At 38.4% G+C, this 25,949-nt stretch overlaps 1 protein-coding gene across 1 annotated transcript in view; it reads left to right on the top strand.

Annotated features, from left to right (window-relative positions):
* The first annotated feature begins 2,928 nt into the window (after window positions 1–2,928).
* The window catches only part of NCAM2 (neural cell adhesion molecule 2), a 331,544-nt gene continuing 308,523 nt past the window's right edge, over window positions 2,929–25,949 (top strand). The window contains exon 1 of the mRNA XM_052794652.1: window positions 2,929–3,089. Coding sequence (XP_052650612.1) covers window positions 3,038–3,089 — 52 coding nt within the window. The 5' untranslated portion in view covers window positions 2,929–3,037. The remainder of the gene's footprint in view (window positions 3,090–25,949) is intronic.

Here is a 25,949-nt window from a genome sequence, read left to right as displayed (position 1 = left end):
TTTCTACATCTTTCTGATCTCTCTTTGCATGACCTCAGTGTGATATGCTGTTGTGGTTTGCTATGATACACTTTTTTTCAGATATTTCTTCCGTAAAAAATGAGTTGTTCCATAAGCAGCAGAAACAATGAAGCCCTGCATACTTCTGTACTTTGTCCCCTCCTCTCTTCTCCATCCCTTCCACTGCATGGTCTCAGGACCTGTGCATATACCTTTCAGGTGGTCTATGTGACAGTGTACGTGGAGCTACATGTCTACTGATGGACGAACCAGCAGCTGCCTCTTCCTTCAGTGAGGTCTCTGTATTTTACAGTAGTACTACAAGAATGTGATTATCTTTGAGATTTATATCCATCTTTTGTTGTTTTACTCCACTGCTTCAGAGGCGAAGAGCGTGTTCATGTCTTCCTTGAGAAGCTAGACTAAAACCAGATTTCTCCAAATCCTGTAAGCAATATGGCGCTGACAGTCTACATGGTGGGCTCCGTTCACTGCCGCAGACAAGTAATTAGGAAGACTTCTCAGGATAAGGAATTCTGTTTGGAAGCAAAGCGTCCTCATGCTATTTCAAAGGAGCAAGAACTAGCCACCGAGACCCGACACTGGTGAAACTCTCATCGTATGTGAGATTTAAAATAAGCAAACTTGGGATAGTAGCATTCTTTCTATTAGGTTTAGTTCTTGTGGGGCAAGAGACTTCCTACTTGCTTCTGCATTGTGTCTTGGTGGGGTTGTCTGCTGTACATGGATTTCCGTCCTTGCATCTATGCACATGTGCAGATCAAGGTGCTTCTGTACTACTTCTGGCCCTTAATTAAAGCAGACTATAATAGATGTTAAGGTATGTGTAGAAGTTATTTGGGTTTATTTATTAATACTGTTTTAATTTTCTCTATTTATTCCACTTTTGCTGGATGGTAATGCTCCAAACACCTTAAAACCAAAGATAAATTTGACAAATTTGGTACTCTCTCCACTTCATACTGAGGGTTTCTTGCTTTTTGCCCAGTACGATTTATATTTCTTTTTTAAGGTTTTTATCTAATATTTATTTTCATCGTCTTTCTGTATTAACCTATTAACGATGTCTATTTCTGTAGTTCGGTACTGGGGCTGATGGAACCTTCTTACCCGGGAAAACATCTTCATAAAAATACTGCCTTTTGTTGTGCTTTCCTGAATCCACACTAAAGGCCCCAGCCAAAAGTTTCTGCAATTAGGCATCTCTCCCGACATTCGGGAGCAGAACGGCTCCTAAATATAAATCCAGTTCTCACCTAAAAGGCTTTGCTGAAGGTGCCATATTTTGGATTTCCAAAACTGTATGTTCCATTCCCACTTAAATATACATGAAAATGAATCTGTTCATTTTATACTAGGTTACAAAAATCTTTAGTTTCAAGAGCAGGACCATGTGATGTGTGGTCAAGCAATAAGGTTCTGATTTACGTGGTGTAGATTAACCACCCAACGGCACAAAACTCTTGCTCTCTCCTCTACCAGCACTTTCTGTACGTGTCCTAAAACATCATCTTCTGAGGAAAAACCTTCAGTTTTATCACCAATCTTGTTGGTCCCCGCAAGATCCGACTACGTAACTTCTTCCCCCTATGTTTCATAATTTTGTGAGGCTACTGTGTAGCAAGAGTCAAGCTGAAGATACCAATAGTGTCATTTGCATTAGTTTTCTGCAAAGGGACTTCTTGTCTCCCTCCTCCTCCCCAAGCCCCAAATCCTCTTGAAAAGGGCAAAGAAAGGGTTGGAAAAATTATTAGGGATGTGTTAATTTGGATTAATCTTTTATTAACTACTGTCACTGCTGCTTCACATTAATATAAATCTACTTCTATCTCCTTCCATGTATCATACAGGTGGTAAGGTGACAAATTTATAGAAGCTACTTTGGAGACCACAGCTTAATTAACAGCCCCCCCCCCCAATTACCTCTTCGAACTCCAGCTGGACAAAACCCCACCTCTTCTCTTTAGCACAGGTCTGTGGGGTTTTTTTCCTTACAAAGCAAGATCCTCAGTGAGACAGCACTAAGGCATCAAAAAGGTAAGCAATTTATTTTTTATCGGTTTTATTTCACGCAGTCGTAAACAGCAAAGGTATTTTTCCCCTCTGTACTAATAACAAGTCACAACAAGTGAATTCCGAGACAGCTAAATGAACACGTACAAACCCAACACCATCAGCTGACGACGCACCCCTACGCGAAGCTCGCAGCGCGCCCGCATCCCACCGACGCTGCAGCACGTTACCGCACGCGGGAGGAGCGCGCGAGTCGCCGGGACCCGCGCAGCCCGCGCGCCGCCCCGGCCCCCTCCGCTCCGTTCCGCTCGCCGGGCCGGCCGCTCCCGCGCATGGGCGCCTCGCGGCAGCGGGCGGCACGCGCCCACCGCCCCCTAACGGAGGCCTCGCGGGCAGCCGCTGTGGGTGCCGCCGCCACGAGCCCGGACACTGCGGGGGCGGCGGGGTGGTGTGGGGGGAGAAGCGGGTGCCAGAGCCACGCCAGCCCCCTTGGGGCGCCGTTCTCGGCTCTCCCTGCCCAGGAGGCTGGGGCTTCCCGCTAGGATTCTCCGTCAAGCCGCCGCCTCTCTCTTTAGGCTGTCTCCCTTCAGGCGACGGCGGGGGGAGCAGGCTCCGAGGGGCCGCGGTGCCGTGGTGGGGGAGTTGCCTCACGCACAACCCCCCGCCCCGGGGGGGGGCTGCCGGCGGGCGAGGAGGGGGGCGAGGCTTCGAGCCTGCGGCCGCCTCTCAGAGCGGCGGAAGAACCGGCCGGCGCAGCCGTTCGTCGGTGGTGCGGCTCTGCGTGTGGCGCGGAGGGATCCGCGCGGTGCGCCGTGTGCCCGCCTCCTGCGCGGTGGCCGCTGCCTCCTTGATATAGTGCGGCACGGGAAGGCGCTGGTAGTCACTTGGCGAGCGGCGCTCCACGGTTGCGGGGTGCGCGGGCGGGCGCGGACGGCAGCGGGGTTTGCCTGGGCTGGTCGAGCACCTCCAACTTGGAACTGTCCACCGGCGCGAGCTCCTGAACATGAGCCTCCTGTCTCTCTACCTGTTCGGATTGCTCCTCAGTAGCGGGCAAGGTAGGAGCGGGACTACCTTCCCCCCCCCCCAATTATTATTCTTACCTATGCTGTCTGCTCGCTCAGATTAACATATAACCGGAAAAGAAATGGAATAAAAAATAAAGCAATGTATCACCCTGGAACCAAATTAAAAAGGACCTAAAACTTGCTTCATCGTGTCACCCCCCGTTTTTTGTTTTTTTTTTTAAATCTTCAAGAGGTATCATTTATGAGGGAAAAGAAAAAAAAGCTGGAAGGTGCTAAGTGCACTTGGCTGCTTTGCATGGGGTTTCGCCTTTTTTTGGGTGACAAATGTGGGAGGGAGATCAAGCAATTAAAAAAATATATCTGTCGGGGATCACGCTTTTAAATAAGCGTCCGTTTGAGGGGAAGGCAACGTGGGCTTCATTTTTTGGACCGGAGTGCTGTCGGTACAGCCAGTGAGAAATCTGATCTGAAGTCTGCCTGTCGGGGTTTCTCCTCTTCCCAAGACCGTTCCTCTCGCTCTGCGGAGACACCGGGCCCCGCGGCTCGTGGCGGCGGGGTGTGTGTGTACGGCCGCGGGCGTGTGCACGGATGCAGAGACTTTTTGCAATGAAATAACGCCGCGGAGGCAGGTGTGTGCGGAGACGGGGCGTGCTCGGGTTACGCCTCTGGGCACTGTTCGCCTTTTGCGTACGTATGCGCATCTATACACTTAGCGCTTCGTAAAACACAGACTTGGGGGCTGCGGTGTGGCTGGGTTCTTGGAGTTTGTTTTTATTTTTTTTGGCTGAAATTTTATTTACTTATTTATTTCGGATGTCAGCGGTGTGATTACCTGAGGATTTGTGCTACTTTAGGAGACAGGGAGGGGAAGGGCCGCCGGGAGCGCGTTCGTGCGCGGTGTGGCACAGGGAGGGTGCCCCTCGGTGAGGGATAATCGCTGTGTTTCGAAACTGTTCGGCCAAGTTTCTGGCGTTCATTGGGGGCCGAACCGGGCTGCTGGTGCCCCCTGTGGGATGCCCCCTGCGAGACACCTGAAAGCGCTCCATTGCCTGCACCTGAGGGGGTGGGCGGCGGCCCACGCTCGGGGCCTTTTTAAGGAGGTTGGGGTGGTGATGGGCAATAAAACCCCACCTGGGCCCGCGGAGGCGTGGGAGCAGCAGGGACCGGCCTTCGGTGCCGCCGCCTTGCAGCAGGGGGCGGCAGAGCTCCACGGCGGCCGCCGGTGCTCGGGCACTGCCCCGCGCCGGGACGGGGGCGGCTTCGTCCCCCGTCCGCCCCCGATGCGGGCACCGAGGGGGCGCGCCGGGGGGCGGGTGGGTGCAGGCACCCGAGCTCTGGAGCGCCGGGGCTGAACGTCTCACCCAGATGCTACACGGTGTCTTGTGAGGTGGTAGTGATATCTGTTGCCCTTGAGTCGGGGTGGGGGGATTATGCCCTGAGGTATTAAGACTGCAGCTCTGAAGGTCTCCTTCAATGCATTTATCGCTAAACGTCAGACCATACACACGTTTTGTCTCCGTGATAGGCAAAGAGCCACTAGATGCGCTCAATTTGTATGGAAATCCTTCTGTGCTTTTGGCACCTCGGGATGAGCTCTGGAGGTCTCCCGATTAGCAGCGATTCAGAAACACTTCGGAGGCTTTTGGGCATAGCCAGCACTGGGATGGCAAAAGAGGAGGGTAAAGGGAAAGCTTGCTTTAGAATTCGCGTTGATCTACCTAGGTGTAGTGCGTACAGAGATGTGGTCTGTGCTTCCTAACGGAGGAATGGTAGAAAGCTAGTTTGTGAAGTGTGACTACTGCAGCGTAGGAGGATTACATAGTTTTGGTATCTTACGAATGTCAGGAGATAAATAATGGAATGAAATTCTAGATGCTATTAAGCTGAGTTTTAAAAATTATAGGGGATAGACATGAGGGGGAGATGGAAAAAAGAGGAGGAAAGCAGAATAAATCTAATATTGATAGTAAGTTGTTTAGTCTCAATTTAAAAAAAACAGCTGTTCGGTTGGTTTTTTAATAAAGGGAGTGAATTGTATTGGTGGGGGGGAAGAGTAAGATTTTTGAACTGGCTGTAGAAATAGCAGGAACATGCAGCCTCAATCCACAGCAGGGGATAGTAAATGGGAGTGGGAAAACACCTGCATATGGAAAATATTCCCATTTAGGTTGCTAGGGGAGAGGAAAATTCTACAGTGATTTTTTTTTTATTTCATTTTAATAAGCATCACTGTGGTGAAGGACTTATTGTGCATTTTTTTTGACACCTCTTTGAAGTAAACTTGAGAATTTCTTGAAGTGATTCAAATAATTTGAGAGGCTATTCCAAAAAATCTTGGGATTTATCTTCTTTTGGGAATGCAGGGGCAGGGAACACTTAGATCATCAACTGAAGTTTGGTGTTTGTGAGGTGGTTTTTTGTGTGTGTTTGTTTTTAAGAAAATTGGTGTTATCTGAGTAATAAATTATGATTATTACTTTTTTGATGTTGAATTAGAGATAGAGTGTGGATGATTAAGAAAAACCCAGTAACTAGATTTGGATCATTCGGTTTGGAAATATTGAAAGTCTTAGGTTAAGGATTTATATTTCTAAGAATATAGCTGCAGTAGATTTTATGAAGAATGTCTGAAGCTTTTTCTTTCGGAAGTGCTGGTGTTTAAGACTGGGGAGAGGAAAATGTGATGTATTTGTTCCATTTCAGAAGATCAGAGCTGTTTGAAAACAAGTAGCAGACGGCAACCCCCTCCCCAAGCCCCTTAAGTTAAGAGCTTATGAATGTCATAATAATCTACCAGGGCCAAATATTCCCTCTCGTAATTTCATCACAAGGGAGGAGTTTAACTGGCAATGTTATTAGGCTAAAACAAAAGGTTTCATAACCTTTCAAAGCCGTCCAGACAATTCATCCAGAGTGAAAGGCTCAAATTTACTTAGCTTTGCTTTAATAAAAAATGAAACAAAACTCACACACAGACCCTCCACACCCCAAACCAACAAAATAGCCTATTCCACTCTATAAATCTGCTTTTTAACATGGGTAGTGATACAATGCTCAGAAGACAAGGCTTCATTGGTTTTTACCAGTGTGTGGGGACACCAACTTAAAGTGGATGAAATGGACATCTTGCCAGATTGCAAAATCCTATTTCTTTTATCACTCTGCATAATACATATTTCTTTAGGTTAGCAAATTTAAGTTGCAGTAGAAAACGTTTTGCGTGTAGAATTTAATCTATTTTGTGCTCAGGAGATTCATAGGAGTGAGTACTAGTTCAGTCATTATGCTTTAAGTTTCTTCTTTTCACTGCTTTGATACTGAGTTTGTTTTTGTTTTTCCTGAAGAGTTTCTCTTTACAAGTGCTTATAAGGGACTGCTTGTTAATAAGGAACATTCCCCCCAAAGACATGCCAGCATGTGTGTCTTACCACAGTGCAGTCACTTTCTAGAATCCGGCTTCTTTTGGCTTTTTGCGTAGGGAATCCATGAAACTTGGAATTTTTGAAATCAGTGAGTTTGTCTACTGGATTAAGTGGAACTAATATTTTACTCCAGTTGTATACCAAAATCTGAAACATAGCCTGAGACTCCAGCTAACCATTTTTTTTCTGCTACCAGTTGATTTATACAACTGCCTAAGATTAGAATACATCTACCCTCTCTTCTCCTTTTCACTGTTTAAAAAAAAAAATTCAGACAAGAAGTAGTGTTGGATTTGCCATTTTAGCCTATGAAACCCTCTTCAGGTGAAGATGAGAATCAAAATACCTGCCTGAAAATAAACCTCGACTGATGAGGTCTAAAAGATTGACTTAAGAATGGATGGTTGAGAAATATGTATAGAGTTTTGTTTCATGCACTCCTATACAAAATGGAGTTAGAGATATTTTTATTGTTTGCAGTGGCTCTAAATAATGATATGTATGAAAGATAAAGTCATAGAGATAAAGCTTTAAAGTCTTTTCGAAGAGTTTGAATAGCATCATTTTGACTTTGTCTTTTTCTCTTACAGCACAGTTCATGTATTTGTTTAGGTAACTCATTATTTTTATCTATAGGAATGTTATTGGAGTGTTATGACTAATTTACATATGATTTGCCTTTCATGGCCTTCTTTTTTCAGCAAGTATTTTTGAGAACAAATACCATATTTGTTTGCCCTTTCATTGACCTTTTCTTTGAGGCACCTTTCCCAAGTGATTCATGTTTACTTACTGATTTTCTTCCAATTTACTTCAGTAATCCCCTAGTTACATTCAGCACATGCCATTTGATTCCATCACAATTGAGTCAAGTTAATATGACATTTTGGGAAACATGTTTTAACTACACTGTAATTTGTGGCTGTGAGTTGAAAATCCATTTATTAAAGAGTAGGACATAGACCTCTCCAGATAAAGAATCTGGATTATAACTGGTATTCATATTTTAAACAGTTTATACCAGCTAATTCATGCCAGATGTTTTATCTGGTTGGTTTGTTTGTTTTTTAGCATACACATTTGTTTTATAAAATAAGGGCAGTATACTTGATGAACTGTATCCTGAAGTCTTACATGTCACAGGTCATCTGAATTTTATTTTCGATGGCTCTTGAAATGCAGAAGTGGGAGAAATGTGAGGCAAAACTTAAGGATATCCTGATGTATTCAAATCTGAAGGCTCATTGGAGTCTAATAGACTAGATCCAGGCCTACTGGTATATAATATATCTTATAATCACCTTTTGTTTTGACCTAATCCATTAATCATGACCTAATTCTGACCTAGTAATTATGTCTTATCCCCTCCCTTCCCCCCCAACCCCCCTTAGTGTAACTGCTTTCTAGTTTAGGTATTTGACTACAGTAATTCAATTTTTGGTAACTAGTTTAAAACTGAGAATAATTTTGAATATTAAGTAGAGCATTCAGAGCACTACTTGTTGTCACTTCAAGAATCTGAGTATGTCCAGCTTCAGTAATACAATTCTGCATTCTTTCACAAAAATTTTTTATTGCTTTTGTAGCTCAGATTCTCTTAATACCATGATTGTATGGATTTGGATATTTCTAAAGGATATCAGGAAAATGAAAAGAATTAGTTTAAAATAGCAAGATACTCTTCAGATGTCTTGTATTATGCTATAACATCTTGAATGGGGTACCTTAAAAAATAAAAGTACCAAGCTTCTTATTTTTGTTATGTGGCTAAATTTTTATATTGGTTTTTATCATTTGACTGATGACATTGTTAATTGGAGAAGATATTTTCTGATTCGCTTTGCTGTAGATGAGCTCAAAATCTACCTCTTAATTTATTGAATGGAAAGAATAAAAGAGTTAAAGAATGTAAACAGGGAGAGTCATTTATCTGGCTACAGCTATTTGTGGTGACAGCTTATGATATTAAAATCTTTTTGTGCTGGAAAACAAATCCATTTAAAAATTACTTAAAAATTATGTGGAAAGGAAACAAAGAACACGTGTGCATACACAAGCGTACTTTTTAGTAAACCCTGTTTAACAAGACCCCTAAGCCTTTGAATAACCTGCATTTGAGCAGCTCCATGGAAGCACTGTTGGTTGCATTAATCCAGAGGCTGTCACACTGAGCAGGAGTCAGTTGACTTCAGTGAGTTTTGGAGCTGTGGAGTATGTGAAAGCATCTCTTGAAATGGCAGGAGGTAAACAGATTTCATTTTTGAAATAGCATGAGATTGGACAATACTATCCATTTATGCTGCTGTTATGATTTAGGAATGTCTGATTTAACAGAAAATTTCTCTCTTTGCATCTGTGCATCGAAACCTAGATCATTAAATGACATGACATGGGAGTAGTGGCTTGAACTACAAATATAAAGTAAGATCTACTGCAGCATGAGCTATTTATAATGTAGTTATTAAATATGAAGATGACTATGAGCATTGTGGCCAAACTCTACTGATTCTAGTCAGAGGAGAACTTCCATTGACTTAAGTCTATGGTTGCGTGACAAACAAACAGGACCAGTTCTTTAAAAGCAATTATTTTACTGTCTCGAGTAAGTTAATTTGTGAAGGAGGTAGACAGTGAAGTGTATCAACTAAAAATTCATTACATGGTTTCTGCCTATTTAAGAACAGTACTACCATTTAAAAACCCAAGACCAAACACCTTTTGAAATGTTTTACCTGTTTTCTGCTCCTTTTAGAAAAGAAAAACAGTTGATTTCTTCTGTTCTTTAATATGATACACAGGGAGAATTGCAAATAGGATAAAGAGATCAAGTCTTTTAAAAACCTGTTTGAACAAATAATTTTGGTAAGCCTGCAGACCTACTAACCAAGGCTGTAATTTGCCACCAGTTTCTGTGATCTAAATATAATCTTATCTGAAACAGCCAGTTTGTGGATGGACAATATCTGGATAAACTTGGGAAGCAACATTAAGTACTATTTAGTGATCTTCTTCATTGGTTCTGCCTATTATTACTGAAATAAATTTCCTCTTACCCAAGTACTATATAAGGTCCATCAAGAACTAGCTTTACATAAAAAGCATAAAACATTGACATGTTTGTTTATGTTTATGTAAGATGTAGTGGCACTTTACAGAAAAAAAAAAATGAAGAGGGGAGTAGAAGTGGCTGTTTTTTAATTTGCCTAGTTATTTTTTTTCCTCCTACCTTAATTTTTATTTTGACTTTAGAGGGGTACACTGGTTTTTATTTATTGTTCTAATTACCTGAGTAGTATTGCTAAACAGCAGACAGTTTGATTCATAAAATTCATAATTCAGCAAAATCCAAAGTAATACATAATATTCTTGTAGCATATGAATAATTTATTAGCATATGAATGAAAATTCCCTTTTCAAAATTCCCTTTCTAATTAGCCAATATTAAACTGATTACTTAGGCTACAACTGCAATGAAAATAACAATAGCAGTTGTTTGGCTACGAGCTGAAATTCATACTTGGAATTCATATATGAAATGCATACAAGGAGTTGCTGTCCTCATCACTTGGCCCAAGAGATGCCATTTGCAGCATACTATGAATTCAGTTTAAAAACAAAGTCATTGCCATCAATTTTCTTGCTACTGATTCAAAGAAACTAACTCAATAGTTTGATTAACTATTAAGTAGGTATTCTTTATTGGCAGCGCTGGATGCACGCGGGATCGTTCCACCTATCGTGCACACCGTTAGGCCTAATTGTGCAGGTTAAGTACATGTTCTACATACATATTCACTAGATTTCGAGAAATGTTATACATATTCATTAGTTTTCTGGGAAACTATTAGCATATGAAAATGTCCTTTACGCAGGCACATTGAAGGTCTCTGGTGGTCTTCAGGAGTCCTCTGGTGGTCTTCCATAGTCCTCCTCACTTGTCCACTATTTGACCCTCCTCAGGTGATTCTGCGCAGTATGGTCCTTTACATGTTTTGATACCTCAGTGTTTGTTAGTGCCCCTATTATCTAAGTTTTCATTAGTAGTTTAGAACCATATGGCTAGTTTAAGCTAAATTATCTACAAGGATGAGAACAAAGGCAGGAGTTGTTATCTTTTCTGGCCCTATCTATTCAAGCAAGGCCTCTACTTGTGCCTTCTTAACAAGATCGTAAGTTCATCAAACATTTAATTAAGTTTTGTGATCGCTCATGGTTCCTTCTTGCTCATCACTCCCAAGTGCCAGTCTCTGACAGGCTTAATCCTTGACAAACACCAGTCCTTGGTATGTAAAGTTACAGAGAGACAATCATTAAGCAATAAGCAGTTCATTCTCTATATTACTACTAAAACACATTGTACCATATTCAGTCAAGCTGCAAGCAATTTCAAACCCATTAACTTCACAGACCTTTGTACCATAGCTGAATTTGGCGTCTATCAAGTCAGGTCTATACTTAAAATAATGAAGTATTTAAAAAGAGAGAGACTTAAAGCAGTATATGGGGATCCTTGTGGCGTGTGTCACAGAGACATAAACACATAGGGAGAGGTAATTCTGTCTCTTACTATGCATAGTTCTCTGTACTGACCACACAAAATGAATTTTCTTCTTTATTATAATAGGAAAGATGTAATCAAAACTGAAATGTTATTATGTCAATATTATGTTGTCTTATCTTGATTAGTCAAAGCAAAATAAACTAAAGATCCAGGGTTTGGGTGAGAGGGTAGAAAAGGTGGATGTGTTAAGTGTAATGAAGACCAGGTAACAGGAATAACTTAAAATAGCATTATTTTTTAAAGTTCTTGAACATCCCATACTCATAAACTAATGTGCTTACTGGATCAGAACAAAGATCAATATACTCCAGTGACCCTGATCTGACAGAGACTCAAGGCAAGAGTCATAAAGAAACAGAATAAGTACAGAAGAACAGCGTGATACTTCTGTCAGTGCACCCTACAACATACAGGGATATGTCAGGTTATGTCTATGTGATCTTCCGTAATAATCTTGGTAAACCTTTGTTGCATGAATTTGTTCTTAAACCTGTTGATACTTTGATCTACTTTGTATGCTGTGTCAACAGCTTGAACAAGGGAAAAATGATGAAGGAAATCTGGAAAAAAAAAAATGTTCAGTCCCTTAGTTGCAGTTATGTAAGTAATGGAGTAATACTAATTCCTTGCTCAACTCTTCCATGATAGTCATAATTATACATACCGTAGAGAAGCTGCCTATCTCTTGTGTGATGGGCTCAGATCTACGTGTTACATTCATGGACTTTCCAGCAATTTAATTACATTTTTTGTTTTGTTTGGTGTTTCTTTCCTACCTTTTTTAGTATTTTATTTGTTTTCCTAGCCTTTTGGTAGTGGTTATCTTAATTTAACAAATGGTAATGTGAAGTACTTGAATTTTAAGCTGATCTGCATCAGGCCAATTGTAAAAAAACCCTCCTTGTTCTTAAGTATCTCTTTTGCACTGTAATCGGTGTTGCAAGTACTGCTTTACAAGGTGGTGGATGCTAAAAGTGTTTGAGCAGTTACCCTGGTAAAATGAATTGTGAGAAAGATTTGATTGCTAAGAAGATGACTCCCAGGGATGAACACACAGAGAGTGCAGAGGTACTTGAAAGCATGATATATGAGTAAATGGATATAAACTGGTTAAAAAAAAAAAACAACAAACAAACTAAAACCAACTTCAGGATGAAAATTAATTTGTGGCCAAACAAGTAGGACTGTAGAGCATTATATGAGCAAGAGGGAAGATGTATGGTTATTCTTAAGATGGTTCTTTATTAATTTAAGAAAGGATTACATTCAATGGGTCCACAGAATGTCCCAGGAGATCCCTTCAAATTATGTGCTTCTAAGACATTGTTCATATAAAGATTCTCAAGATGGGGGGAGGGGGAAATAATTTTCAAATTACTGAATGATACTTTCTAGAAAATATCATTGAGTGTTTCTCATCCATTAATGGGTGTTACATAGCAGATATTACTTCTTAATGCAGTAAGAATTGTCAGAGTTTCTTTGGTAGCTATTGCAAATTCTGCTGGTGTCACTAGATGTTGTTCATACATTTAAAAAAAAAAAAAAAATTGCTCTCCACAGTTGTTTCTGGGAAAACTTCAAAAAAACCAGATGCTTGGGTGTCAGAAACTTTTTTTCCATTTTTTAATGTCTGAAAATTTTCATTCTCACTTGCTTACATCTCTGAAAGTGGAAGAAAACTGTTCTTAGAAAATGCAGCCTTAAATTATTTATTTGCATATATAACAATAATAGAGAATTACAAAGATAAAATTGCACAACTTTGAAACATTGTGGTTTTTTGCTAATCACCTGAATGATTTTTTTTTTTTTGTCAGACATCCATATTTCACAGTAGAAGGTTTGCTTTTGTTTCTTTCTGTTTGCTTTTTATTCCTGAATTCTGATTTTGTTAATCTTATCTGGGATTTGAAATTCAAGATGAATTTTACCCAACTAGGCATTGCCATCAGTAATAAATAATGCAATAATTCACATACTCCTGTGCTTTCTCTGTTGGGGAATAATACCCTAACTTTAGATTAATGAAAAAACAAATGCTGACTTTGTCTAATGAAGACTGTCTATGGTGTAATACAAATGCTACATCTATCTCTAGCCTGTATAGTTTATTTTAAGAAAACCATGTTATGAGAGATGAGTTCTGCTGACAGAACTGTACACACCCTGCAGTCATGAAACTCCCACTGAAGTCGATGGGAGACTTGTGTGCCAAGAGTACTGTTTCAGGGGTTGTACTGATTGTACTTTCAGGGTCTGATTGAAGCTTTCAGGAGTTGTATAACTCCCATATGAGTATGTGGGAATTTTGATTTAGCAAAGAATAGAAAATCAAGCTCTAACTTTTTGTATATTTAAGTAGTGGGCATGTTTATAAGGTAGGGCTGAGAAAGTGTGGGGCTAATCCAAGAGCACAGAAGAACTAAGAACGAAAGGGATGTTCTGGTGTGCTGGGTTCTGTTCAAGATAGTACATGACACAAAAAAAAGATATTTTTCTCTGTGTTTTTTAATAATAAACCCAAAGACATATTGTAAGTATTGTAAGCTACTGATTTAATTTCCTCTTTCTGGGAACATATGAGAAAGCTGAGCTTTGTAAAATTAATCATCACTTAGTTGTTGCAGCCCAGGTTGTAGCTGTGTTGGAGTTTACCATTCAGTATAAAAATTCTTCATTTGGTTTTGTTTGTGGTTTTGAGAGTTTTGATTTACTTGTTTGTTTTGGTCTGTGGCATTGTGACACTACTCAAAATTGTTACTTAGATGTTCATGCCTGTAGGTCTGTAAGCGTGCTGTCTGAGTGATCAGATGTTAAATGGATTTGTGCCAGTTTATGGCAGCACCACACATTGGGTTCAACAGCTTTTAACATTTAGTCAAAAAAATCTTCCCCAGCACCTTTGCTGTGACAGTCTTTGGATTATACAGCATGTGTACATATAGAATTTACATTGCTCGGTTTGAGAACTCTTTTATAGGTGATGTTTTCTATACAGTTCTCCTAAACTCGTGGTAGACTTATTCTGATTTTACCATTCTTAGAAATAAATTTAGAGATGTTTGTTTAATGTCATGGTAGCAGTTTTCAGTTCTGAGTGCACGATATGCTTACATGCTGCTAATTTTAAAATTAATTTTGATCTTATATTCACTTTTTCTGTATCATTTGCAAACATTAGTATAAATCAAAAGATTCCTAGGTGTGTTCTAAAACCTCAGGAATCACCTGCTTCATTCTGTGCAGCCCTTTATGTGCCACACTGATAGTCTTTTGGGGTTTTTTTGTCCTAGGTACATGAATGAACACTTTATCTGCTATATATAAGAGCAGGTCTGGATGGGGAAGCTATTGTTTCCTGTAAAAATGTTGATGAAAATAAATACACTTTCCTATGAATCATGTGTTTTGCTTTTTTAGCTACTCAGGATCTCATTTAAAAACAACAAACCAACCACAACTAATCAAAACCAAGAAATAGTCCTTTTTCAAGAGAAAAGTCCTTTTGCTGTTACATGGAGTTCTGATATCTGTTCTTCTGTGCCCATTTTAAACCAGGAAAGACAGCTGTAGCCATTGAATGGACTTAAAAATTAAAAGAGAGAGACTTTATTATCATGTAAATATTACAAAAGCTATTCTAAAGAAATCTTACTTGATTTTTTTTTATTGTGATTAATGAATGTTACTATTGCTTTAATGCACCTTAAATGTGTTTGTGACTATTTCCCAGTCTGAAGCCCACTGAATACAGTCCTGAAAGGTTTCTAGATGGTCTCTGTTTACACCCACATCAATGAAAGTTAGCCCTGCAGAAAACCTTTTCCTGTTCATAATCACACTGAATCTATTACATGTGACCTGCAGGTAGTAAAGAAGTAACATCTCTATCTGTCAACTTATAGAACAGTCTGTTTCTGCAGTGATGTTCTATTTTTACCTATGAAAATGGCATAATGAATTTTTTAACTACATTTGTGAATGTTTGATCAGAAAAAAGAGTGTTGTAATGGGGGGAAAAAAGAGGGGAAACTCAAGCAGCAGGAAGGAAGGAACACCTAATATTTATTGAAGGTGCATGTTTTCCTCAAAGAAGAGACACTTCTCTCTTTGCTTATTGTTGAGTTTTTTGGTTTGGGTTTCTTTTTTAATTTTTTTGGAAGGGGGGGCTGTTAAAAAATAAAAATCTGTTTTCATAGCCCAGGTTTGTTTTAAAGCATCACAGTTTCACGTAATGGTTCTGAAAGATTTTATTATTAAGACTGGAAAACAAGCCTTACTTAGAGGTATCTTCTGCATGACAGGCCTTTTGTGTTTAGCACTGAGTTGTGTTTTTTGTCATAAGAACACTGAAGATGAACAACGGTCAATTGGACTGTTTCCAGGAGATAGAGTGAACATTAAGAGCCATGTTTGTAGAAATCATGACACACAGTGTGGTGTCATTTTCTGTTAACATCTGATTGTATCTTTTTACATACTGTTGACTCTTAGCAAACCTTGATCGCTTCTCTTGCAAATAGGGTATTGTGAGGTTTTTAAAATGTCAGGAAGAGGTAATCCAGGCATTCTCACTAGTGTTCATCAGGTTCGTAAAAACCTAGAATAGCTCTGCTGTTCATATTTCCATTTCAACATTTGCAAATATACGTGTTCCAAGTTTATTTTGCTTGAATTTTCAAATAAGTTTAAAAAGTAATATCTTAAAATTGTTACCTGAGGTTTTTCTGAAATTCATTCCTAAAAATAGCTGCATGTGTCTATGACAAAGAATTACTAAAACATCAAAAATAAGACTATAAGCTTTTCTAAGCAGCTGTTAGGAAAAAAAAATGCACAGTGAAGCAAGAGCTACTTTTCACAGTAAACACTTTTAAACAAAACAAACATTTGTATTATAAGTCTGAGTTTAATTGTTCATGAAATATCTTTGTGTAAGGCTTAATTCCTAACTATATAAAGAGGGTTTTTTTGTTTGGTTTTGTTTGTTTTTTGGTTTTGTTTTTTTATTTTTAGTTTTTACATTGTAAAAATACTTTCGGGGTCCTGCTGTCTTACAAGAAGTAAAATGAGAGTGGAAACAGTTAACCTACTCAGATTCATTGAGTTAATGCTGAGCTTTGCCTTACATCTGTTCGGCAGAATTTTTCTTCTCTAGCAATGTTTCCATTCACTTGCATTGTGCAATGTAACTGCATTATCTAAACTGAATTTTTGAGGTATGATATTAGGGAGGTAAAAATTTCTGTGGTATGTTGTGGTTTAACCCCAGCCAGCAACTAAGCACCATGCAGCTGCTCGCTCAATTCCCCCCCACGCAGTAGGATGGGGGAGAGAATCGGGGGAAAAAAAAAACAACCAAAACCAAAAGGTAAAATTCTTGGGTTCAGATAAGAACAGTTTAATAGAACAGAAAGGAAGAAAATTATAGTGATAATAACAACAAGACAATGACAATAATACTAATAAAAGGATTGGAATATACAAAACAAGTGATGCACAATGCAATTGCTCACCACCTGCTGACCGATGCCCAGTTAGTTCCTGAGCAGTGATCCCCCCACAGGCAAAGTCCCCCCAGTTGATATACTGGGCATGATGTCACTTGGTATGGAATACCCCTTTGGCCAGTTTGGGTCAGCTGTCCTGGCTGTGTCCCCTCCCAACTTCTTGTGCCCCTCCACCTTTCTTGCTGGCTTGGGCATGAGAAGCTGGAAAATCCTTGACTTGCTATAAACACTACTGAGCAACAACTGAAAACATCAGTGTGTTATCAACATTCTTCTCATACTAAATCCAAGACATAACACTATACCAGCTACTAGAAGGAAAATTAACTCTATCCCAGCTGAAACCAGGACAGGTAAAACTTTTGATTCTGAACTCTTATATTTGGTAATGCAGATGGTCAGTTTACAACCTGGCCATAAAAAGGGGTGATTCAACTGAAAAATGAAGTACATGATTTGCTGGTAATGACAAGCAACAAGTAAAACACGTTTTTTTGTTATTAGAGTATAGTACCTGTCTTTTTTAAAGGTATGTGGTCTGTCCATTCAATGTCTTATGTATAGATATTCACATAGTGAAGTCTATTATCATAACTGACACAAATGGCATCTTTGTTAACCTGGAGAGAGACACTAAAGAAGGCTAAATAAGGATGGAGTCTTTTTTTTTCTTTTTTTTACTTGAGAAATAGTTTCTGCAGATCAGAGAAGTGAAGAGCACTTTCTTGTTTTTGTAATGTTCTCTACTAGTTAATGTGTTTCCCATAATTATCTGTTCAGTATTATTGAAGTCTAAAATTGCTTCTATATACTCATCTTTGGAACGTTTATGCCACCCAGTATCAATAACACACTGAGGAATGTGCTAACCCTTGCAACACCCCCAGCCTCACCATTGGAAAAGTAGGGAATTAAGTTAGTAGGTATGCCTACTTGTTCTCTTCTAGGCAGATGCAAATTCTTCTTGCACATGCTCCCAGTCAACTGAAGACAAACTAGCTCCAAAATGAAAACTGAAACTGCCATTCCTGTGACAGTGCTTGAACAAACTGCTGTTACAGCTTATTAACATTAGCGTAGTGTTGTGGTAATTACAGATGCACAAATTGCCATTAGGTTGCATCTAGCCAACTCGGAGCATGCATCTGCCTGCCAAAGATTGTGTTGACATACCCACAGCAAGATAAAGGCAGGACGGTGCAAAGATCCTCAAGTTAAAGAAAACCTAAACCAGTAAATCTAAATGGCACAGTATCATCCTTATGGGACAGAGTACCCACTCCTGTCAGGAACAGGAGAACTGGAGGAGGACTTCTGACTCCAAGGAAGTAGTTTCATTTGCCATAGGCTGTGACGATGTGTTGATGTACGTATATTGTTTCCAGACTTAAGCTGAGTTAAGGTGTCTCTGCATCAGACTTAATCACATTTCTGATGCTGATGTCATAGGCACAGCTAGCTTGGTCCATAGCTGTGCATGTGTGACCTACATAGGGGACATGTCACACAGTGCAATAAATTCGATTCAGTCTCCCAAGTCTTTAAGGTGGTACCCTAAAGGTTGAACCATCTTTTTGGACACTCAATGTTATTCGATAAATTCTAGGAAGCCATACTGACCTCTATTCTAACTTTATTAGGGGCACTTAATGTGGCACGTTGTTCTGAGAGTGCCCATGCAGTTTATATTCATTAAGTAAGAGTCAAACAATATCCTTTTAGAAGTCAGTCCAGTACCAGATTCAAATTGGTATAACTGAGGACGTGAGCTACTAGTGAGAAAGGAAATCCCAGCTTTATTAAATCAGTAATCCTTGAAAAGTGTTTTAAATTTAAAAGTAATTATCTTCAAACTGTATATTTTTGTTTTTCATACAAATAAAACCAGAGATGAGATCCAATAGATTGAATACCAACCATTTCTAGACAATAGAATAGATGTCCATTTAAACAGAGAAGAACGATTTCATGAAGAAGTATGGGAGACTATAGTTTTCTTGTTAGAATGTTTCTAGCAGGCAGAAAACCTGGGTTCTCCCACTGTGAAGTTTTGTGACTTAATACAATTAAATTTATTTGTGCCTCAGGAATTTTACCTGTTGATATGGCCTAATGTATACTCTGAATCAGCTAATTCAGGCACCAGAAAGAAAAAAATGTTAAAGTTGCTTCTTAGACAGGAATCCTTACTTAATATGTTGGATTTTGGTTTAGTTCTGTCATAGTCTGAGAAACAGAAATGCTTGAATTTTACTTCCTTGGTTTTGCTAAAATTTGTTTCTCTTCTTGCATTAAAGCCAGGATGTGAATGTGAAGTATTCCTTTACACAATGAGAGAAGTCATGCCTCTGTGGATGCTTTTTTCTTTAATTGTACTGAGATTCCCCATTTTTTTGATGTGAAATGAAACATAAAGAAACTTGATCAAGGTCAGACAGAAAGTCTGTTGTGAATCTAGAACTGAACCAGCTGTCCTGATCTCATTCTAGTCCTTTAGCAGTCACCCTGCTTTTATTTTATGATAAGATATGGAGTCAAAACTGACATGAAAATACAGTGTTTGTAAACTGATTTCACTTGTTGTTTAGGGTTGTGCATGCTGATTCCAGCAGCTCTGTCTTAAATGGGCTTTATCTGAGGCTAGAGTGTTTGGTGGGTGTGAAGATTTGGCACTCCTTTAGGATCCTAAGGAGTATCCCAAAAATCCTTATTTAAATCTGCAGATTAGCAAGTGGAATGCTCGGTTCTTCTTTTTAAGATGACAAGGAAACAAAAGAAAAAAAAATGTGCTTTTTGCTGGCAAACTAGAGTGGGGGGGGGGAAACAAACAAAAAACCCCAACACAAAACCAAAAACCACCCTACAGATTCTGTAAGATCTGTATTTAAATGTTTTTTATGTTCCTCACTCACTATTCTGACACTGCATCAGAAAGTAATTTTTTGTAGCTTTGAAATAATAGCTGTCATCATTTATCTCTTTGAAGAATGAAAGTGAATAACCAAATTGTTTTCTTTCCATGGTCAAACAGGTTTTTTCAGTGTTCAAGGCTGGCTGTGAATGCTGGACTGGTAACACTTTAAGTAGATGAAATTGGGTGAGAAAGATGCTGTCAGTATTGATAGGCTCAGAATCTGACCAAACTTTTTTCTTTTTTCTTGCAAACTCCACTTACTAAAATTGCCAGACTGGATATCTGTGGTGTTGGGTTTTTGTATCTGGTTTTGGAATGAAGATGGACCTACTTTTGTCTTCCTGAGTTTTATTTCCTTTTATTTAAAAGTGGGATGGTGTTACATAGCTGTTTTTATATGATCCTCAAACACATTGAAATACTAGTACAAAAGTGCTGTATTAATTACTCATAATATTAATTTCAAATATAGAAATAGCAAAATAATGATATCAACTCCATCATCTGTTAACATAGAAAAAAATAATAATGTTACTTATGCAAGTGTTTTGAGTGAACATTTTACAGGGCATGAAATGCTGGTACAACCTGTGTAGATTCTTTAATCCACACAGTAAAAATGGGGAGGGCTCTGAAATGCTGACTGGAACACACATTCCCTGATCCCCTAGCACAAATGAGAAAACAGAGTAATTAGAGAAGCAAAATTTGTGTGTTCCTTGCATTGTTTGTACACATAAGAGGTTATCTATTGCTGCAAATTGGATTAGCTGTATAAACAGCAGGATAATTTATTTAAAGTAAGGTCTCAAAGACTTGGAAAAGAATAGTGGAAGAACAAGAAGGGGATTGTAAAAAGAAGAGAGGTACAGAGAATGCAGCTATACTTGTGTACAGGTAACTCATGTAACTCATGTATAACTGAATGTATTTTAATACAGCAGAATTTCTTTGTGTTTTAACTATTGGCAACATAGACAGTTTGAGACTCAACATTTCAGCAGGAGTTTTAAACCTATATGTAAGGGCTGTTGAAATTACATATTTTAACCCAATCATTTTTCATAAATTCATAAAATCAATCACCACCTCCTTCTGAGTATCTATGAATATTCATACTTGTACTTCTTCCCCAGATGACTTGCAGAAACTGATGCACCTTCCAAATGGATATATATATTGGGTTCTTTGAAGTCAATAACATAACTTCTATTTAACTTTTCTAGTGCTTGGATTTTGTTCAGTGTACTCTCACTTAGGTACTGAAAGGAACGTTTTGGGAAGCTTCCCTGCCTGCAGCCATGGTGATAGCATGAGAGGCACAGACAGGTGGTTCTGCACTAGTTCTGCAGAGGTCCCTTAGCAGTCTGAGATGCACTGCTACTCCCCTAGGTTCCACACGGCTAAAAAGAACAATGTGTTCCTTCGTTCCTGTAGGGACTACTCAGGTGAAGAAAAGTATAACGTATACTAACCCAAACAAGTTAAACTTATTATTAATACTGATAGCATTTACCACCAGAATAACTCCATACAGAAAGGTAGTGCAACTTGGTCAGAGATACAAACACACTTTCTTTTTCTTTTTTTTTTTTCTTTTTGAGAACACTTTTAATTTCTCTATTCAGTTGGATCTTTAATACATATTTTTTAATTTCTCTGGTCTTCAATTAGCATATTCTCCAGTGGGGTTCATTATATTTTTGGGGAAACATGAAAATTGTAAATGCTTATAAGTTTGTGTATCACTTAAAAACTTCTTGAAAATGATGTGGGTATCTTAACAAAAAGGATACTTTTTACTACTTAAATGAAAATGGTTTTGTTTTTTTTTCTCATGTTTAAATAGGCTGCTTGACAAGAACAGTTATAATTTTATTAGAAGTTACGATTTATTGCATGTAATATGTACTTTGATTTTCCAAACTTGATTGTTGATTTTACAGATGAAATCTGTCACTTTGGTAAACGAGATGTTTTATTTAATCTTCAGTCTTTAATGCAGCCTTCTAAAAGAGGGATCTTTTTGAGTGCAAAGTTTGTTGCCATGTTGCTAGTGTGTGTTTCTGACCAGAATGCAAAGTAGCTTTAATCCATACATTCTTTTTTTCCTGTACTGGGATAGCTGCCAAATCTATGTCAGCAATTAACTTCTGAATGTGTCAGCTGTAACAAATACAGTTCATTGTTTCTTGACTAGTTAACAGTTAGTTAAAAGGCAGGAACAGCTCAAATGAAAGGGAAGTACTGTACATTTTGTATTTAAAATATTCAGGCTATTAAAACTACTGAGAGGAAAAAAAAACAGTTCTAGGAGGGATTTTTAGGTAGACAAAAATACTTAGCAGATTCTTCAAATCAAAGCATGCCTGATCACTGGATAATGAAGTTATCTGATGAAATTATGATCAGTTAGAAGTCATTTTCAATAAAGGGTTATATAATTCAATATTAAAGCCTCTGTTTCACTCATGTGAAAAGCAAAACACCACCCCCACCCCACACGCCCCAAAAAACCCACAAACCCTACAAGAAATTTCTCTCAAACTGTTAGAATAATATCTGACATTTTGGTTATAAGAACATCACAAGAAAGAAAAATGCCTTAACTTATTTGGAGAATCTGAGAATATGAAAATTACCATCTAGAGCAAAGTGCAAAATCACAGTTTAGAGGGGTGAGTTAATGATACTCTTCCTCCTTACTGACATACATTTTCAGATTATTAATGTCTTTTTTTGTTTGCAGACTGTTTGCACCAAGTCTTAACAATTTTATGTTTATGTTTTGCCTCTATTATTTGTGGCAAATTTTCCTCTGCAAGTGAAATGTGAAGGGTTTGCTGTAAACATTCTAAAACCACAGTGTATTTAATTAGTTCTTAAAGCTTCATGTAGACCTTCCTTTCCTAAATTTTAGATCAACTATCCCAGCAGAAAAGTTTTGCAATTCAAACTGCAATTTTAGTATATGTAAGACTTTTTTTCTATAATTTTACTTTAAAAGGTGTATTTTTGTATATTCTATCTTGTTGAGCTTAATGTGAAAATAGTGGTAGTAAATGAAGACAAAAGGGTCTGTTGTAACAGGTGTCATATTGAATTTCTTGCATAAGAGAGCAGATTCAGTTGTTTTCTCACAATGATGAGGGGTGCTAGAACTCTGCAGAGATACAGAATTATTTTTGTTGACTAGCTTATTTGAGCCCTGTTATTTTTCAAGTTGCAGTAAGTGAAAGGTTTGAATGTCCTGTTAGGCAGAGCAAAGACAGGAAGCCATGCAATGAAATGTCAGTAATCTAACACAAGCAGAAAATTTATATTGTTATATATACAAACAACAGCAACAAAAAAAAGCTCTCTGGAAAACACAAATTGGGATCATACTGAATGTGCTTCGAGTTAGAAGAGTAACTTCAGTGACTGACAGCAAACTATACTGCTGGGTGAATTTTTAAATGCAAGGAAACTTGTGAAAAAATCTATCATTTGCTTAGCTTTTATTTTAAAATAAAAGTTACATATTTTAAGAAAGTGAAGAAGGGAGGAAAAAATGGTCTTTGCATAGCTAGAAATCATAGACTCTCTGTATAGATTTGTGGCATAAAATGTTACCTCTCAACTCAATTACAGTGGTGTAGCCAATGCAGAAAGCAGTATTTATACCTAACATACAGATTGTGAATCTACAGTCCCAGTCCTTCAGCACTTATTCGTCCTGCTCTGTGACACCCCCACCATCATCCCCCTAGTTTCCTTCTTACACAGGAGTACTGTTTCATTTAAAAAGGGACTCTAGACAGTGGTTTCCCCTATACATGAGTCAGAATGTTTTTATATTTATAATGCGTAATTCTCCATATCTGTAGAATAGTGGTTGTGAGTCATGAGCAGGATTTGTCTGCCGTCAACTTAGTGTGCATGGTAGAAGACAGAAGTGGCACTCTATCTTCTCTCCAACCCCCAACTTATGGTGGAAGATCTGTGAGCCTTAGGAGACAAAACAATTTGAGATACATAAATCAAGGTTTCTAGTAATTCCTGTCTGATACACAAACTATCTTTGACTCAAGTTATCCACTTAAAGCGCAGTTCTTTCTGAAATCTCAACCACTTTCATCATAATTTCGTACTGCTACTTTTTGTAACTCTTCTTGAGTATGCTGGTGACTGCGGAACACATTCTGAGGTATCCCATGCATTCTTGAATCCAGGATCTTTGAAATTAGTTGCTGAAATACCAAGATTTTATAATGAGGGGAAGGAGGTATTAAAAAGGGCAAAGAGAAACTGAATGGGGGAGATAACGACTGGAAGATTTCTACATTGCAAGTGGAAGCCAAAATGAATGAGTAAGTATTCTCTATCCTGTGATCTTGAATGAAACTAAAAGATTTAGTGGCAAATGCTGTACCTTTGTTTAAAAGGTAGAAGAAAGATGTCTGGCCAGTACAGGCTTGCTGCTCTAACACAAATAGTGTGCAAGGCTGTATATATATGTGTATGTAAATATATATATCTCATATAGTTTAAATATAAATAATTTTATTTATGTAGTTATGCAATTGTCCCAGGTTCCAATGAAATCTGTTCTTTTAATGTTGTATACTAGTCTGGTAATCCATTTTCAAGAATAAGTGTTTGTGCAAGATGAGAAACAAGGCATCAGGGCATGAGAGAAAATGGGCTTATTTACTTTAAAGTGGAGAGGGATATGTTTGGAGTCCCTAAAAATTCCAGAGTAGTAAAGTGGAAGGAAGGAGAGTTGTCCTTTAACTTAAAGTATGTGCTTGGTGCAGGTGCAAATGGGTTTGAACTGACTGAACAATTTTAGTCTGAAAATGTAAGGATTACTTCCATCCATAAGAGCAAGGAAAATGTGGAACAGCCTTTAAAATAATGGTTGTATAAAACTAAGTGATTTTAAGAAGGAGGTAAAGGGATTTGAGGGTGAAGCTGTAATGCTGTGCCTACAGAAGGATACAAAATCTTTCACCCAAAAAGTGCTGTTCTCCTGCATTCTTGATTGAGTAGTTAAATACTGAAATTTCTCCTTTAAGTTTGTATTTAGTAAATAAAAAGTACACTGAATTGCACTATTTAATTATGTAATAACAGTTAATAATTTAAATAATCCGTATTAAATAGCATATTTGTGTAAAATCTGTGCAGTGATTTACCATGCAATGAGAATTAATGCTGTTTTCACTCATGTCATGTTCTAGTTATGAATTAGCAATGATTTATTAAGTCCAAAATCTGAGATTAAAAATAGGCAGCATTTCATTAGTACCCTGAAGATATGGCTGTTGAGTCTTACACACCGAAAGAAATGCTTTCTAAATGCTTTGACTTCACAAAATAAGTAGCAGTTCTTAAACAATGGAAGTAATAGAAATTACGACCATTAGAAACACAAAAGCATGATTTTTTCTGTGGAATTGACAAAAACTGCTCTGGGGGTGTTTAAAGAAGAATCTGGTATCTAGAGAAGTCGTAGCCAAGTAAGCTTCACCAAGCTGTCACTGAAAACATGAAATCAGATGATCAGTATTTATATTCTCTGCAGAGATGATCTAAGAAAGTGACTGATCTTGAAGAGCAAGAATTTTACTTGTGACTTTTGTGTATGTTTTTAAACAATTAATGATAAGGTGCTGGAGAATCACTGTACTATCAGCAAAGAAATATTCAGAATTGCTGATTCCATTCATTAGCCATAAGACAATTATGAAATATAAAATAACTGGAACTGGCAAATTATTATGGCTGGAAGAATTGGAAAAAATAGCTGATTCTTCCTTTAACGTATTTTTACAATGTTTTCATAAAGGATGTCAGAATAGATGCCCTCCAGTTTACAGGAATTATATGAGTATAATAGAGTATAACAGAAAAATGCATTGATTAAGAAGACACCATAGATGGGCATATATCATAGACAACTTGAAGTCTAGGTAGAGGTACCTGAGAAGATAGTTTCCTGGACTATAAGAACTTTGCAGCAAGTACTTAGTTGTGCGTGTGTGTTGGTTTTGGCTGGGATAGAGTTAATTTTCTTTATAGTAGCTAGTATCGGGCTATGTTTTGGATTTGTGCTGAAAACAGTGTTGATAACACAGGGATGTTTTTGTTATTGCTGAGCAGTGCTTACACAGACCCAAGGCCTTTTCTGCTTCTCACCCCACCCCACCAGTGAGTAGGCTGGGGGGCCACAAGAAGTTGGAAGGGGACGCAGCTGGGACAGCTGACCCCAACTGACCAAAGGGATATTCTATACCATATGATGTCATGCTCAGCATATAAAGCTGGGGAAAGAAGAAGGAAAGGGGGGAGTTACAGCATTTTTTTCTCCCCAAGTAACCGTTATGCGTGATGGAGCCCTGCTTTCCTGGAGATGGCTGAACAGCTGCCTGCCCATGGGAAGTGGTGACTGAATTCCTTGTTTTGCTTTGCTCGTGTGAGCAGCTTTTGCTTTAC

Source organism: Harpia harpyja, chromosome 8 (assembly GCF_026419915.1).
Source record: "Harpia harpyja isolate bHarHar1 chromosome 8, bHarHar1 primary haplotype, whole genome shotgun sequence".
In the NCBI taxonomy this organism is placed as follows: Eukaryota; Metazoa; Chordata; class Aves; order Accipitriformes; family Accipitridae; genus Harpia; species Harpia harpyja.
This window is presented reverse-complemented; position numbering and strand designations above follow the sequence as displayed.